This window comes from the organism of the source record quoted next, unplaced genomic scaffold (assembly GCF_019419815.1).
Source record: "Pyrus x bretschneideri cultivar Hongxiangsu unplaced genomic scaffold, Pyrus_bretschneideri_v1 Contig19, whole genome shotgun sequence".
Taxonomy (NCBI): Eukaryota; Viridiplantae; Streptophyta; class Magnoliopsida; order Rosales; family Rosaceae; genus Pyrus; species Pyrus x bretschneideri.
Window position 1 is genome coordinate 5971963 of NW_025999490.1, and position 15155 is coordinate 5987117.

Below are 15155 nucleotides of genomic sequence, written 5' to 3' on the forward strand. Positions count from 1 at the left end.
AATTCAGATTAAAAAAGCAGTTGAAAGGAGGGAAATAAGAGAAGAGAAAATTCAAGTCTAATTAATCAAAGTCATTGTTTGATTGGTAGACTGGTCCCAAAACAACTCTTAGTCTCTCTCTTATACATAAGGAGGGAAATAAGAGAAGAGAAAATTCAAGTCCAATTAATCAAAGTCGTTGTTTGATTGGTAGACTGGTCCCAAAACAACTCTTAGTCTCTCTCTTATACATAAGGAGGGAAATAAGAGAAGAGAAAATTCAAGTCCAATTAATCAAAATCGTTGTTTGATTGGTAGACTGGTCCCAAAACAGCTCTTAGTCTCTCTCTTATACATCACAAGCCTTATTGCAATTACCTAAACCATTGAAAAGAAAAATGAACAAAATAAATGGTAAATTACACATTATTATTTCAAAAACAATGCAGTTTCCATCTTCAAGAGCTATCTAGGATGTACTTCGGTGATCAATGAAACCTCATTTTCTGGTGCTTTGACAGAGTTGCTCTTGGATCGATCCGATCCGGTTGTAATCACCTCCGAACTATTCTTCCATTCCAAAGACATGTCAGATCCAATGTTACTATCTCTGAAAAATGCTGGTTGTGAGGGTATTGGAAGTGTGACTGAGTAACTATTAAGCATTAGAACAATAGCATTCATGGTTGGCCGATCAACTATATTTTCTTGCACACATAGTAACCCAATATGGATGCATCTCATTATTTCATTTCTTGAACCGTTTGTCAACGTGGGATCTATTAGATTTGAAGCTGTCCCTTCCCTCCAACATTTCCATGCCTGCAACGATTGTGAAATTCGTAGTAATATAGTTAGAGATAAGTTATTTTTCTTGGTTGCATTATGCATATAGTTTAAGTACTTACGTAGCTTAGAAGATCCTCCACGTTCTCGCCATGACGAAAGAAATTATTTTTTTGGCCGCTCACTATCTCCAAAACTAAGACACCAAAACTATAGACATCCGACTTAATAGAAAAGTGCCCATGCATCGCATATTCTGGAGCCATATATCCACTGCATATAAAAAAAAGAAAAAACAATATATGTTGGTTTTCTGATCACTAACGTAGATGAGAACTTTGGGTTATTGATATCGACTAACACAATTATAATATAAGCCATGTAGCCTCGTCAAGTACTTACTAGGTCCCCACAATTCGACTGGTATTGCCTTGTGTTTGATCAACCCCAAACAATTTTGCCATGCCAAAATCTGATATCTTGGGACTCATTTCTTCATCTATCAAGATATTACTGGCTTTGAGATCACGATGAATAATTCTAAGGCGGGAATCCTCATGAAGGTAAATGAGTCCTCGAGTAATGCCTACTATGATTTTGTAGCGTCTATCCCAATCCAGTTGTGCGCGCTTGATTGGATCTGTATTTTCAATTCAAAACAAGGTTATAATGTTTCTTGTATGTTACATGAATGAGATTTTATGGTAAAATTTTGAAGTTAAAGCTAAAATTTTACAAAAAGAACATTGAAGCATAAATACCAAATATAATATGGTCTAGACTTGCATTAGGGACAAACTCATAAATAAGAAGCCTTTCAACTCCTTCCAAACAGAAACCCAAGAGCCTAACTAAGTTTCGGTGTTGAAGCTTTGCCACTAACAAGACCTCATTTTTAAACTCCAAATCTCCTTGTCCAGAATTTCCGGAGAGCCTTTTCACTGCTATTTCTTCTCCATTCAATAACCCTACCCTGAAAGAGTATCAAAAGAAAAAGGTTGCATTCAAGGAATATATACATGAAATTGGTGATGTTGCCCATATATATCATCATGTTGTTAAGATTGGCAGGTTAGGTTTTTTCACAACAAAGCCGGCATCGGTGTTAGCAATGGTGGAACAATCACTATATATTGTATTTTATTTCGTAAGGTATGATGTGAGAATCTTATCTTCAATAAATGTGTTATGTATTACCTTGTAAACAGAACCAAATCCCCCTTGTCCTAGTTTATTGGCTTCAGAAAAGCCATCTGTGGCAACTCTAATGGTCTCAAAATTGAATTGCAAGGATTCTGCACTTCCAATTTCGTCCGTGTCTTCACCTGTGGTACAATATTTACAAAAGTTTCATAACATAATTAGATCTAGATAACGTAACAGTACTAGGCTTCCCACTTGAAGCAAATTGAGTTAAATTAATGTTCCTGTGTTTATTTTGTTAGTACGTACCTGGAATTAAATTACTTTGAAGCTTTTTCTTTGCCTTCCGTACTCTTAGACAAATGCCCACGAACATTAGTAGTACCAAAGAAGCAATAATTGGCACAACAATAATGATGACAGTCCGAGACTTGCTTCTCTTTGATCCTGCAAAGTAAAATCAGAAATTTACCTTCTTTAATCACATGACATTTGAATAACATGTTTAAGTGATTGATCTATCAGAGAGAGGAGTTACCATTGATCAATTAAATTTTGAGATCAGTGTCAAACAAATATATAGTTATCGGCGTATGTAATGGAGTGTACATACATATACATTGTTCGTACGTACCTTGTGAAGTGTTTGTGGTATTGGTTGATGGTGGAGGTGAATGTATTGGTGGCGGAGATGGCAGTTGTTTGACAGTTGTAGGGTCAATGAAGCGGTAAACCTCGAATCTAAAGTAACAGCTAGGTCTATAAACTCTCCCACCTTCTTTCCCGTCACAACAATTGGGGATATCTCCAAAAGCCCCAACTAAGCAATCACTGCACTCTTGCTCTGATATGTCTGGCGTGCATTGCGCGAGTGCAAATATTGTTTGGAAAGTTGGGGCACTTGTGTTTCTGAATGCAAATTTCCGAAGAGAACCGCCAGCTGCAGCTTCACTTCTTATGCTGGCCAGTACCTTACTTAGCTCTTGGTTGAATCCATCCAGGCCCGACGACGATATGTTATTATTGTTCCACATATAGAAAGAAGGACTAGTTTCCATGACGCCATCGATGGAGCGGTTTGAGTAGCGTAACATGCAATTGTCATACCAACCGATTGCTTCCTTCTGATTAGGGCAAAGCTGAGGGAGAGCATATCGGGAATTATTTAGGCAGCTACGGCAATCTTCCGCCTTGACATCTCCTCTACAAAGTCCGATTGCATAAATGTGCTCGTTCGACAAGTTTAGGCGATAGGATGCATTGTAAAAGCCATACCCGTTGCCGCTTTCGTTCGAGGGCAGGGAGGAGAGGAGGCGGTTGAGGTTTGTCTGATAGGTACTATTGGTGGTATAGTTTCCACTTTCGTTTGTGCAGAAGTGGTATAGAAAACCTGGAACTTGACCAAGGGCTTGATTAATCATGAGAAACAGAATGGGAAGGAGGCAGAATAGAAATCTTGAGGAATCCATTGCTGGCATTATTTGATATTTTTGCTAAAATTGGTTTGTAAAAGAGGATTATAGTTATGATGGAAAACTTGCTACACGTCTATATATGAAGAACGAAGTCAATGAATACCTCACTTTCGCAAGACGCGGTGGTGGGAATACCAGACTTTTAATAATAGCTCTAGCTACGATACGGTATTAGTAGTTGCTACCATTCCTCTATACATGCATGTTTAAGTGTTCTACATGATCTCTAATTATCTAGCTTTTTTCGTTTACAACTTTTTTACGTATCAAGCCTACGTAGCTCTTATGAAAAAAGATGCTATTATGACGGTCTCAAGCCAGTAACACACTATCATATTGATAAGTTGAAATTTAAAATGCATAGTAATTTAAAATCAAATACTACGTGATTAATTTGAAATACCCTATAATGACATCATTGTATAAGCAAGTTTCTCTTTTATATTACATCTTTATAGGTATTCTTTCATCAGCGAGGTTTCACACTGTTATAATTAAAGATGCTGATATAGATCAGAGTGCTAAATTAAATATTTAAGGAAGCTTCTTCCGACCGTTTAACTATTCAACCATTGAAATAAAGTAAACCACAGATTGGAACAGGAGTGGTTGGCCGGGCCAACTTCTCTTTTGCTTCTCGGTGCATGCATATGCATTCTCTCAGTCAACAAAGTAAATCAATTATAATATGCAATTCTGACAATTATTTACGCGTTTGGTTCGATACCTTTCTACTTTGTGGTCAGAATACGATTGTCAATTTGTGACCGCTTGTTTCTTAGTTCCCTTCGGCCGGCTTTGATTGATTGTAATCGAAAATACATGATGGTTACTAGGATGAAGCTAGAGATTTGTGTGAGCAAGGGCATCCTCAAATAACAAAGTCACAATTAAAAATCTTAAGAATTTATTGAATAAAACATTAATATTTAATTCATAAAGTTTTTCATACAACATATTACATTATTCTTCGAATCGTTTTCATGTTTTAAAAGTGTTGCATAACAATATCATTACCAATACTATTAAATATTTCTTTATATAAAAATAATCATGTTAGAGCTGGTTATTGAAAATTGGAATGCAACCATGCATTTTTTTTAAATGAGTGGGGGCATCCGCCCAGGCCTACACATGAGCAAGAAAAGTTACTATAGTTGATATTGCTGCACACCTTCTTGTCGCAGCACATTTGTGTTTATTTATGATAAATCAATCTTCAACAACTGATTGAACAATTAGAAAGTGAATTTAGAACCCAACGATCCATTTCAAAGTACTTAAAATTTGAAGAGAGTAAAATGTAATTAATCCATCTTATTGTCATTCGTGGACCTGAGAAAAGCATATCCTGGTACAAAACTACAAAAGCACTGCCACACACTAGATAAGCTATGAACTTGGGAGAAGGATTATTTCCTCTCTGTTTTCCTTCCCTTTTTCTCTCCTTCTATTTGAACGGTCACGGTTAAGTCACGTCAATATTTGATATTAATTTTTTATAAGACAAAATAAAAACCTAGACACATAATACATAGACAAACCTTCCATAAAAGAAACAATAAATACATATGGACCAACCCACATTGACATGCACAGTAATTGCAAGTGATCAAGACTGTATGGCCATCTCCAACCGAGGGCTAGCCAGAAGGCTCGTTTTAGCCCTCTGACCCTCCAAGATTCTCCAAGATATTAATATTTTAATGAACATACAAGACCATATTTGCCTCCGTCTCCAACCGAGGGCCATAGGGCTTAGTTTTAGCCCTGTCACGAAAAACCGTCTCCAATCGAGGGCCAAAGGGCCAAACATAATTTATTATTTAAATTTAAAAACTACAACAACTTAAATTCAAATTCAACAACTTAAATTTAAAAACTACAACGATAACTGGCACAAAAAACCAAAAAAATTAGAACTTAAATTTAATGAATGGTTTAGGTATTTATAGGAAAAAAAAATTAGAATTTTTAAGAATTAAAAAAAAAAAAATTGGCCCAAAAAACTGAAAAAAAAAAAATTGAATACAACGGCTAGTCAGCTAGCAGTTGTATTCAATTTTTTTTTAAAGCAATCATGTCGGTTATAACCGACAGAAATGCTATATTTTCTGGCCAGCCTCGGGCTGGCTAGCTGGTTGCAGCCAGCCCTCCAGCCCTCTAGCCCTCTTCAATTCCGTGGGGCCCCTCTCAGATTCCATAGCCGTCTTTCCTAGCCCTTGGTTGGAGACGGTTTTCGGGCTATTTTCGACCCTCTGACCCTCTAGACTCTTTGGTTGGAGAAGGCCTAACACTGCAAAAGTGCGTGTCAAACAAATTCTAACTAGTAACTAGTAGTCCACGACTCCGCAGATCATGACCGTCATGTCTTTTTATCTAGCTACAAATATGAAAATATGATGATTAAATGGTTGTAATTATGTGTTTTACTGGAAGTTACGAGAAACTTAATCTGATTTTTCTCATATAGTGGAAGGTCTTAATTTAGAGTGATCAATGTTATATATCATCCAATCATTTTTTATCTTTTCTATAATTTTCGCACTCCTATCAAATTATTTTTCCTTTGAATATCATATCAAGTGAGATAATGTAGAACATAATTCCTCATGCATGTTCTGTATTTTAATTTGTTCTGGACAGATGCTGGCAATCACACACACATGAACATATGCTCATGACAGCATACACACATGAGATGAGTTCACCTGGCAACTGAAAGGCAAAATAATACTGCTCTTTAGCTAGGCTTAGGATTCTTGTGCGGAAAGCAAACTCTCTACAGTTCATATATATAATCCTAAGTGCTCACATGAATCGTGATGATGCAGGTAGAACAAGACAGAGAGAGAGATACAGCTTAATTTCTACCCGTTAGGGAACACGTGAAGCTACTTTATGTCTTATGTGCTTAATGCTTGAATTGCAGCTTGTTTAATTGATGACAACTGAAATTATAGCGATTCTAAAAATCGACAGAAATTCACATAAAACATATTGTATTCCTGTCTTCTTTTTTTTACCTATATCTTTCAACATATGAGAGAAATATAGGTAAGTTTTTCTTCGAAAAAAACAATCGACTACTAATCAAAATGTCTCTCATATTTAATCTTTTGGACAATCCATCGGTTATGCAAGAACATAGGGAAAGATGGGGAGGTGGTGACATATTTTTTGTGACCATTAATTTGCCCCACCATAGTTTCTTATGGTTGTGAGGTAAAGTTGAAGGTCCCTTTTTCCTTGTTTTTTCTTAGATAGATAAGTTTCAAGTTCCTTTCAAAACAACAGTACTCTTACCAACTAAATAAACATCAAATTGTAATAGAACAAGCACAACTATCTTATCCTTTTATTTTTTATTTATTTTGGATCAGTTATTGACAGAGTGATTTAAAAAAAAAAAAAAAAAAAGGTTAATAAAAGAGTAATGTAAGGTACACCAATTTTGTAGACAAAATTTGCAAAAAATTGATATGTCACCGATAAGAAATAATCACGTTAGTTAACATCAATCATCAACTTCTATGTTATTTGATTTACAAAATTTAATCTTCCTAGCATACCCTAAATTAAAACCATAAAAGTTATCAATGTTTAATGAAATTTTTTTGGAGATATCAGGCAGTGGAATCAAGTTGCCCTCTATAAAAAAACCTTATCTTAAATTTTATCCGTGGAATCAATTTGCCCTCCATAAAAAAACCTTATCTTAAATTCATAAAATTTGGGCAATCTTACCGAATAAATGAACACATCAATTTCATTAGAAAAAGCACAAACTATCTTTTCTTATTGTTCATTTTGGATGTTGTTGCTTCTGTTCTCTTCGACAAATGTCATTCAACACTCTATCCGTGTATCCTTATAAATTTAACACCACTCTACTCTAAGATGACTCGTGTATACAATTCATGGACAACCAAAAACTCACATGCTTAACTCTTTCCCTTTCAATATTTCTCATCACCTTCACTCATTCACAAGCAAAACAAACTGAACCCATCTCAGATGCCCTCAGAACCGACAACTGTTGAGAGTTAAGCTGCCTCCTAGCTTTAGAGTTATCCTGCAGAAGGCAATCCTGCAGAAGAAGTAAAAGGAAGCAGAAAAGTGTGAAGAAATGAAAACCTTACTAAAATTAGAAGGAACTTTTTAATTTCAATGGCTAGTTTCTTTTCCTAGTTTTAGAATGATTATAGCTGGGTTTTATCTTGTATTTGTACTGAGCTTACTCATCTTCTTCCAAGTGGATGGATGATATTCTCTGATAACCATTTATGGTCGGAGAGGAGTACTAGGTCCCTAGTTGTAGGATCTGGTTTTTAGACCGGCTGTGGAAAGATATAGTCTTTGTAATTTGTTTTTGGAGATTAAGAAAAATACAGAAAGACTTTTGGCTCTTCAAGTTTTCTCTCTAGCAAAACAAACATAAAATTTTTTCTTCAAACGATTGTTCAAAGTTTGAATCTTTATCAACCAAAAAGGCAACATGCCTGGTACCATTTCAAACATGGTATCAAAGCTCTTGGTCTGATTTCGAAGAAGGGACGTGATTCTGTGAAGACACAAATCCAGAAAGGGTTAAAGGTGGTACTTTTATAACCATTTGTGCTGTGCTACCTGAGAAGATGGCCGGATCAAGCTCCTCCGGTGGTGATTTACGAACACCACAATTTAATGGCTCAAACTACGACTTTTGGGCTGTAAAAATGGAAACCATTCTCATAGCCTACGATCTATGGGATGTGGTTGAAGTTGGTCTTGCTGGACAACAAACTTCCAGAGAGGAGATATCTGAGGAAGAAGGAGAAAGCGAGACAGAACACATTCCAGTTGAAAGACCAGTTGTTACAAAGGAGGAAAAGATCAAGAATGCCAAGGCTCTAAGCCTTATTCAAGGAGCAATCACTGACGAACTTTTTCCCAGAATCCGAAATGAGAAAACTGCAAAGGGTGCCTGGGAAATCCTGAGAAGAGAGTTCAGAGGAGACAAAAAGGTAAGAGCTGTGAAATTACAAGCCATTAGAGCTGACTTTGAATATCTAAGAATGAATGATGTTGAATCTTTGGATGACTACCTGGCTCGGTTCTTTGAGATAGTAAACAACTTGAAATCTCTAGGAGAAGATGTAACAGAGAAAAGAATTGTTCAAAAGCTGTTGATGAGTCTAGGTAGGAGATATAAGTCCATAGTGTCAATCATTGAAGAAACCAGAGATCTGGATACTATTAGAGTTGAGGAAGTCTTAGCTTCAGTGAAAGTCTATGATAAAAGAGAAGACTTGCATGAGGAAAGAGAGAAATACACAGGTACTGAGAGGGCTTTCAGTAGTCTTAAAGTTGGAGGAAATGGAAATGGCACGGGAAATTTTAAAGGGTCTCAGTATAAATCAAACACAAAGTTTGGTCAGTATAAGAAGGGAAAGAACTGGGGTCAGAATAGCAGCTGGAATAATGGCACTGGAAGTGGCTGGAACAACAAATTTTCTACACACAACTGGCAATCAAGTGGCAGCCAAGGAAATGTGAAACCTCAGTGTCAAGTCTGTGAAAAATACCATTTTGGTGTGTGCAGATACAAAGGAAAAGCCAAGTGTGGAAGATGTAATCGATTTGGTCACTTAACTAAGGATTGTGACAATGGTAAACAAGTTGCAAACTGTGCAAAGGAAGAAGATGCAGTCACAGCAACCATGTTCTATGCTTGTCATGCAAGTTCAATTGCATCAAGTGAGTCTGTGTGGTTTGTGGACAGTGCTTGCAGTAATCACATGACTTCGCAAGAGTCCTTATTGATCAATCTTGACAAGTCAGTGACCTGCAAAGTAAAAATGGGTACTGGTGATCTTGTTCAAGCCACAGGAAAAGGGACACTTGTAGTTAAGACAAGAAGAGGGAAAAGATACATAAATGAAGTGCTGCTAGTTCCAGGATTAGATGAAAATTTGTTAAGTGTTGGTCAAATGATGGAACACGGTTATTATGTTCTATTTGGTGGTAACATGGCTGTGATATTTGATGATAGCAATCTTGAAAATGTGGTAGCAAAGGTGGTTATGACAGGGAACAGATGCTTTCCATTGTTTTTTGATTCTATAAATGCAGTAGCTAGAAAAGCTTCAATTGAAGAAGAGTCAAGGATCTGGCATAAAAGGCTTGGTCACTTGAACTTTAACAATCTGAAAAGGATGCAGAGAGAAGGAATAGTGCTTGGGTTGCCTGCATTATCTGAGATGAAGGAAGTGTGTGAGAGTTGTGTTTCTGGAAAGATGCATATTGAACCATTCGATAAAGAGAAAGTGTGGAGAGCTAGTCAACCATTGGAACTGGTATACACTGATGCAGAATGAATCTGTTGGTGGCAACAGATATTTCATAACATTTATAGATGATTTCTCAAGAATGTGTTGGGTGTATTTTCTGAGAAACAAATCTGATGTGTTCAATGTGTTTAAGAAATTTAAAGCCTTTGTTGAGCTACAAAGTGGTTTCAAGCTTAAGAAGCTGAGAAGTGACAGAGAAGGTGAATATACCTCCCATGAATTCTTGAATTTCTGTTCTAACATTGGAATGGAAAGACAATTAACAGTGGCATACTCCCCTCAGCAAAATGGAGTTGCTGAGAGAAGAAATAGAACTATCTGTGAAATGGCTAGATCAATGATGGCAGAGAAGAACATTCCTGTGATTTTTTGGGCTGAAGCAGTTGGAACTGCAGTATACTTGCAGAATAGGTGTCCTACAATCTCAGTGAAGGGTAAAACACCATTTGAAGCTTTCACAGGAAGAAAACCAGGTGTAAAACACCTGAGGGTGTTTGGGAGCATTTGTTACAGTCATATTCCATCAACTCTGAGACAGAAATTTGATGGCAAAGCAAGCAAATGAGTCTTTATGGGTTATGGCAGTTGTGAGAAAGGCTACAGGATCTATAATCTTCAAACTGAGAAGATTATACTTTCAAGAAGTGTTGTATTTGATGAGAACAAATCCTGGAATTGGGAAAGCAAGCAGGATGAAACAGTTTACATGCCTCTCAATTTTGGAAATGAAAATTCTGAGTCAACTGAAACAGAAGAATTCTCTCATGAAACTCAAAGCACTGACTATTTGAATCCCATTCAATTAGTCTCGGATGTTGAACATGTCTCTGAAAGTAACACTGGCAGTACCAGTCAAGAGTCATCACCAAGCAATACACCAGTAAAGTTGCAAAGTTTGGAGGACATTTATGCAAGATGTCATATGACCATTATTGAACCTGAAACCTATCATAAAGCTAGTGAAGACAATGCATGGAAGGAGGCAATGAATGCAGAGATTGAAACTATTGAGAAAAATGGAACTTGGGAGCTAGTGGAAAGACCTGCAGACAAGCCTGTCATAGGAGTAAAATGGGTGTACAAAACCAAACTGAATCTAGATGGATCAGTTCAAAAACACAAGGCTAGGCTTGTGGCAAAAGGGTATGCTCAAAAACCTGGTATTGACTACAATGAAACCTTTGCTCCAGTGGCAAGGTTAGATACAATTCGAACTTTAATTGCACTTGCAGCTCAGAAGGGTTGGAAGTTGTTCCAATTGGATGTTAAGTCAGCTTTCTTGAATGAAGTACTTGAAGAGGAGGTTTACACTAAACAACCATACGGTTTTGAAGTGGAAAATGCAAGTCACAAGGTCTATAAGTTAAAGAAGGCTCTCTATGGTTTGAAGCAGGCTCCTAGAGCCTGGTACAGTGAGATTGACACTTATCTCACAAGCTGCAATTTCAAAAGAAGCATCAGTGAGGCTACCTTATATACTAGAACTGATGATGAAGGAAATATGATCAGTCTCTATATATGTTGATGATATTGTATACACTGGAGGTAGCAATACATTGCTCAGTGAGTTTAAAAGAGACATGATGCAGAAGTATGAGATGACAGATTTAGGACTTTTACATCATTTCTTGGGAATGGGAGTTCTACAAACTGAAAAAGGGGTGTTCATCCATCAAAGCAAGTATGCAAAGTCCTTGCTTGTAAAGTTTGGCCTAGAGGATTGTAAGTCAGTGACAATTCCCCTACCCACTGGTGAGAAACTGAAGAAAGTTGATGGAAGTGAGCTGGCTGATGAAGGTGTGTTTAGGAAAATTGTTGGCAGCCTGTTATACTTAACTGCAACCAGGCCAGATATAATGTATGCAGCCAGTTTGTTATCTAGGTTCATGCATGGTCCCACGAAAAAACACATGGGAATAGCTAAAAGAGTTCTCAGATACATTCAAGGCACTCTCAGCTATGGTATTGAATTCACAAGGGACAAGGAGGCTGTTTTGATTGGATTTTGTGACTCAGATTGGGCTGGAAGTGAAGATGATAGTAGAAGCACATCTGGATATGCATTTAGCTTTGGAAGTGGTGTTTTTTCATGGGCCTCAGTGAAGCAAAACACAGTTGCATTGTCAACTGCAGAAGCTGAATATGTCTCAGCAGCTGGAGCAACAGCTCAAGCCATCTGGCTAAGACTTGTGTTGGACGATTTTGGTGAAATGCAAGCTGATTCAACACCATTGTTTTGTGATAACATGTCAGCAATATCAATGGTCAAAAATCCAGTTTTCCATCAGAGAACTAGACACATAAACAGGAAATATCATTTTATTCGAGAAGCATTGCAGCAAGGATCCATTGATGTGAAGTATTGTAGAAGTGAAGAGCAGTTGGCAGACATATTTACTAAAGCCTTGCCTAAAGATCGGTTCAATTACTTGAGGATGAAGTTAGGAGTGAAGCCAGTAAGCAGCTTAGGAGAGGCTGTTGAGAGTTAAGCTGCCTCCTAGCTTTAGAGTTATCCTGCAGAAGGCAATCCTGCAGAAGAAGTAAAAAAAAGGAAGCAGAAAAGTGTGAAGAAATGAAAACCTTACTAAAATTAGAAGGAACTTTTTAATTTCAACGGCTAGTTTCTTTTCCTAGTTTTAGAATGATTACAGCTGGGTTTTATCTTGTATTTGTACTGAGCTTACTCATCTTCTTCCAAGTGGATGGATGATATTCTCTGATAACCATTTATGGTCGGAGAGGAGTACTAGGTCCCTAGTTGTAGGATCTGGTTTTTAGACCGGCTGTGGAAAGATATAGTCTTTGTAATTTGTTTTTGGAGATTAAGAAAAATACAGAAAGACTTTTGGCTCTTCAAGTTTTCTCTCTAGCAAAACAAACATAAAAATTTTTCTTCAAACGATTGTTCAAAGTTTGAATCTTTATCAACCAAAAAGGCAACATGCCTGGTACCATTTCAAACAACAACTTCCTCAACCAAACCTACCAACGGCTGAGCCACCAAAGAGCATAGCTCCAAGAAACCCAGCTCAAATTCTCAGCACCTGCTTCATAGCAGCCTCCATATCAAGTGCCGGCGGAATCGGAGGTGGCGGGCTCTTCATCCCTACACTAGCATTAGTGGCATGCCTAGACCTCAGAACAGCCTCGAGTCTCTCAGCTTTCATGGTCACAGGAGGGTCAGTTGCAAATGTTATGTACAACTTGTGCATCAAAATTTCCAAATTTGGAGGCAGAACTCTGATAGATTATGACATAGCTCTTCTGTCAGAGCCATACATGTTGCTCGGAGTGAGCCTTGGAGTGATTTGCAACCTTGTTTTTCCAGAGTGGCTGACTACTATTCTCTTTGCTCTATTTCTTGCTTGGTGTACCTCAAGGAGCTGCAAAAATGGGTTGGTGCGTTCGGAAATGGAGTCAGAAGAGCTGTTGAGGTTGAGAAATGACTGAAAATTTGGAGCAAAAGGAAATAGAGGCACCCCTTTTGGAGACAAAGGGAAATTGCAAACTAGGGATTCCATGGACAAAAATGGGGGTCCTTGTTCTGGTTTGGTGCTCTTTCTGCCTCGTCTATCTTCTCCGCGGTAATCGGTATGGACAGGTAACGCTAGACTTTCGTTTTGAGAGTGTAAATCCTATATTGCGGAAATAAAGCATTGCATAATGGTTTAAATGATCCTAACATCTCCTGCTATTGCCAATTAGTTTTATGTTTGATGCTCGGAAAAAGTCGATTTCAATCGGGCACAAGTGGGAATGATTCTCAAGCACATTATGTTCCAAAGTGTAATTTTATGACTCTGACACTGCGATCCCTTGCAGGGTTTCACACAAATAGAGCCTTGTGGAATGGCTTATTGGGTTCTCTCATCAATCCAAATCCCTCTTGCCATAATCTATACAGTCTGGATGCTATGCACAAAAGAGAACCTTCAACATCGTACTTTAAACCAAAAGGTATTAAAGATTTGGTATAATTTTCAGGATTTTCTTTTGTTTGAAGGATATTCTAATCTAACCTAAACCACTGATAATGGGATTCGAACTTGGATGCCCCTAACCAACTTGGCTATGTTTACGTCTGCATTTAATGAAGATTTTGATAAAGCTAAACAATTTTGTTTCTGATTTTTATGTAGGATATTCAGGACCTGCAAAATGTTGGACCATCTAAGCTAGTTTTCCCATTAATGGCACTACTAGCAGGGATTTTGGGGGGGTGTTTTTGGGATTGGAAGTGGAATGCTTATAAGCCCTCTTCTTCAAGTTGGGGTAGCACCTGAGGTAAAGTCTACCCTAATTCATCTCATTTTTATGATTTTAAGCTTCCAAATTGTCAAGAATGTGCTCATAAACAACTCACATTCCGAAGCAGGTAACGGTGGCAACTTGTTCATTCTTGGTATTCTTCTCGTCTTCCATGTCGGCATTTCAGTACTTGTTACTGGGCATGGAGCATGCAGATACTGCACTCATCTTCTCCATCGTGTGCTTCGTTGCATCACTTCTCGGACTGGTGGTGCTGCAGAGAGCAATCAAAGTGTATGGAAGGGCTTCTCTAATTGTGTTCTCAGTTAGTACAGTGATGGCTTTGAGCACTGTTCTGAAGACTACCTTTGGGGCTCTTGAAGTGTGGAGAGATTTTGTATCTGGAAATTACATGGGATTCAAACTACCATGTTAATAACAATATCCCAAGCAAGGGAAGAAAAATATCAAACACAAATTTTGTAGTTGCTACTTTCATTATACTCCGAATCCAAGCTTCGGAACTTTCTTAACCCCCTGTCGAACAAATTCACTAGCATCTCGATCGTCAATAGAAGGTCAAAATACTGCTAAACAACGATATACATAACATTGCTAAAAATAAACCAAGAGTGTCATGAATGCCTTCAAGTTTTGCATTTTATAGCACAGAAATCTTCGATCCCGAACAATTTACAGGTCAAAAATGGAAAATCATACAATCTACAAAGGTAATGGTTTATGATGGTTGATGAGAACTACAACTTTTATCCAATGCAATCAAACTCGATAGGAGATATCGAAACTATATTGAAAGTTCATAAAAAATTAAAAAAAGAAGAAGACAATGTACTCTTTATATCTGCGTAATTACTTCTTTGACTAACACCCTTGTGATTTTTGCAGGAAATAATACGAGTAACATAACAACAAATGTATCACCATCATCGTTCTTGGGATTCCTATTGTTGCTATGCTTGTCATCAGCATTCATATTTTTTTAAGAGTATGGAAGCGATTGGTGACAATGCATGTTCAATTTTGTTTCATTTTTGACATACATTTAGCAAGTGTAGTAATTGTTTGTAAGTACTTGAATTTGTAATCATTAAAACCAATGTAATAAGGATTACGAATATTTATCAAATATAGCCAAAAATTAACCTTTAATTTCAAAAATGTCATTTTTTAT

At 37.3% G+C, this 15155-nt stretch overlaps 1 protein-coding gene and 1 pseudogene across 1 annotated transcript; one reads left to right on the plus strand and one right to left on the minus strand.

The window, feature by feature from the left end:
• Positions 1 to 35: 35 nt before the first annotated feature.
• On the minus strand, positions 36 to 3512 carry LOC125476379 (cysteine-rich receptor-like protein kinase 44). Its single transcript, XM_048582409.1, has 7 exons — positions 2543 to 3512; positions 2218 to 2355; positions 1959 to 2090; positions 1527 to 1733; positions 1168 to 1405; positions 888 to 1038; positions 36 to 801 (listed from the first exon to the last, which is right to left on the minus strand). The coding sequence occupies exons 1-7, from the start codon at positions 3384 to 3386 to the stop codon at positions 445 to 447; spliced, it is 2067 nt and encodes a 688-aa protein (XP_048438366.1). The 5' UTR covers positions 3387 to 3512; the 3' UTR covers positions 36 to 444.
• Positions 3513 to 7232: 3720 nt separating this feature from the next.
• LOC125476381 lies at positions 7233 to 14876 on the plus strand (annotated as a pseudogene).
• Positions 14877 to 15155: the final 279 nt, after the last annotated feature.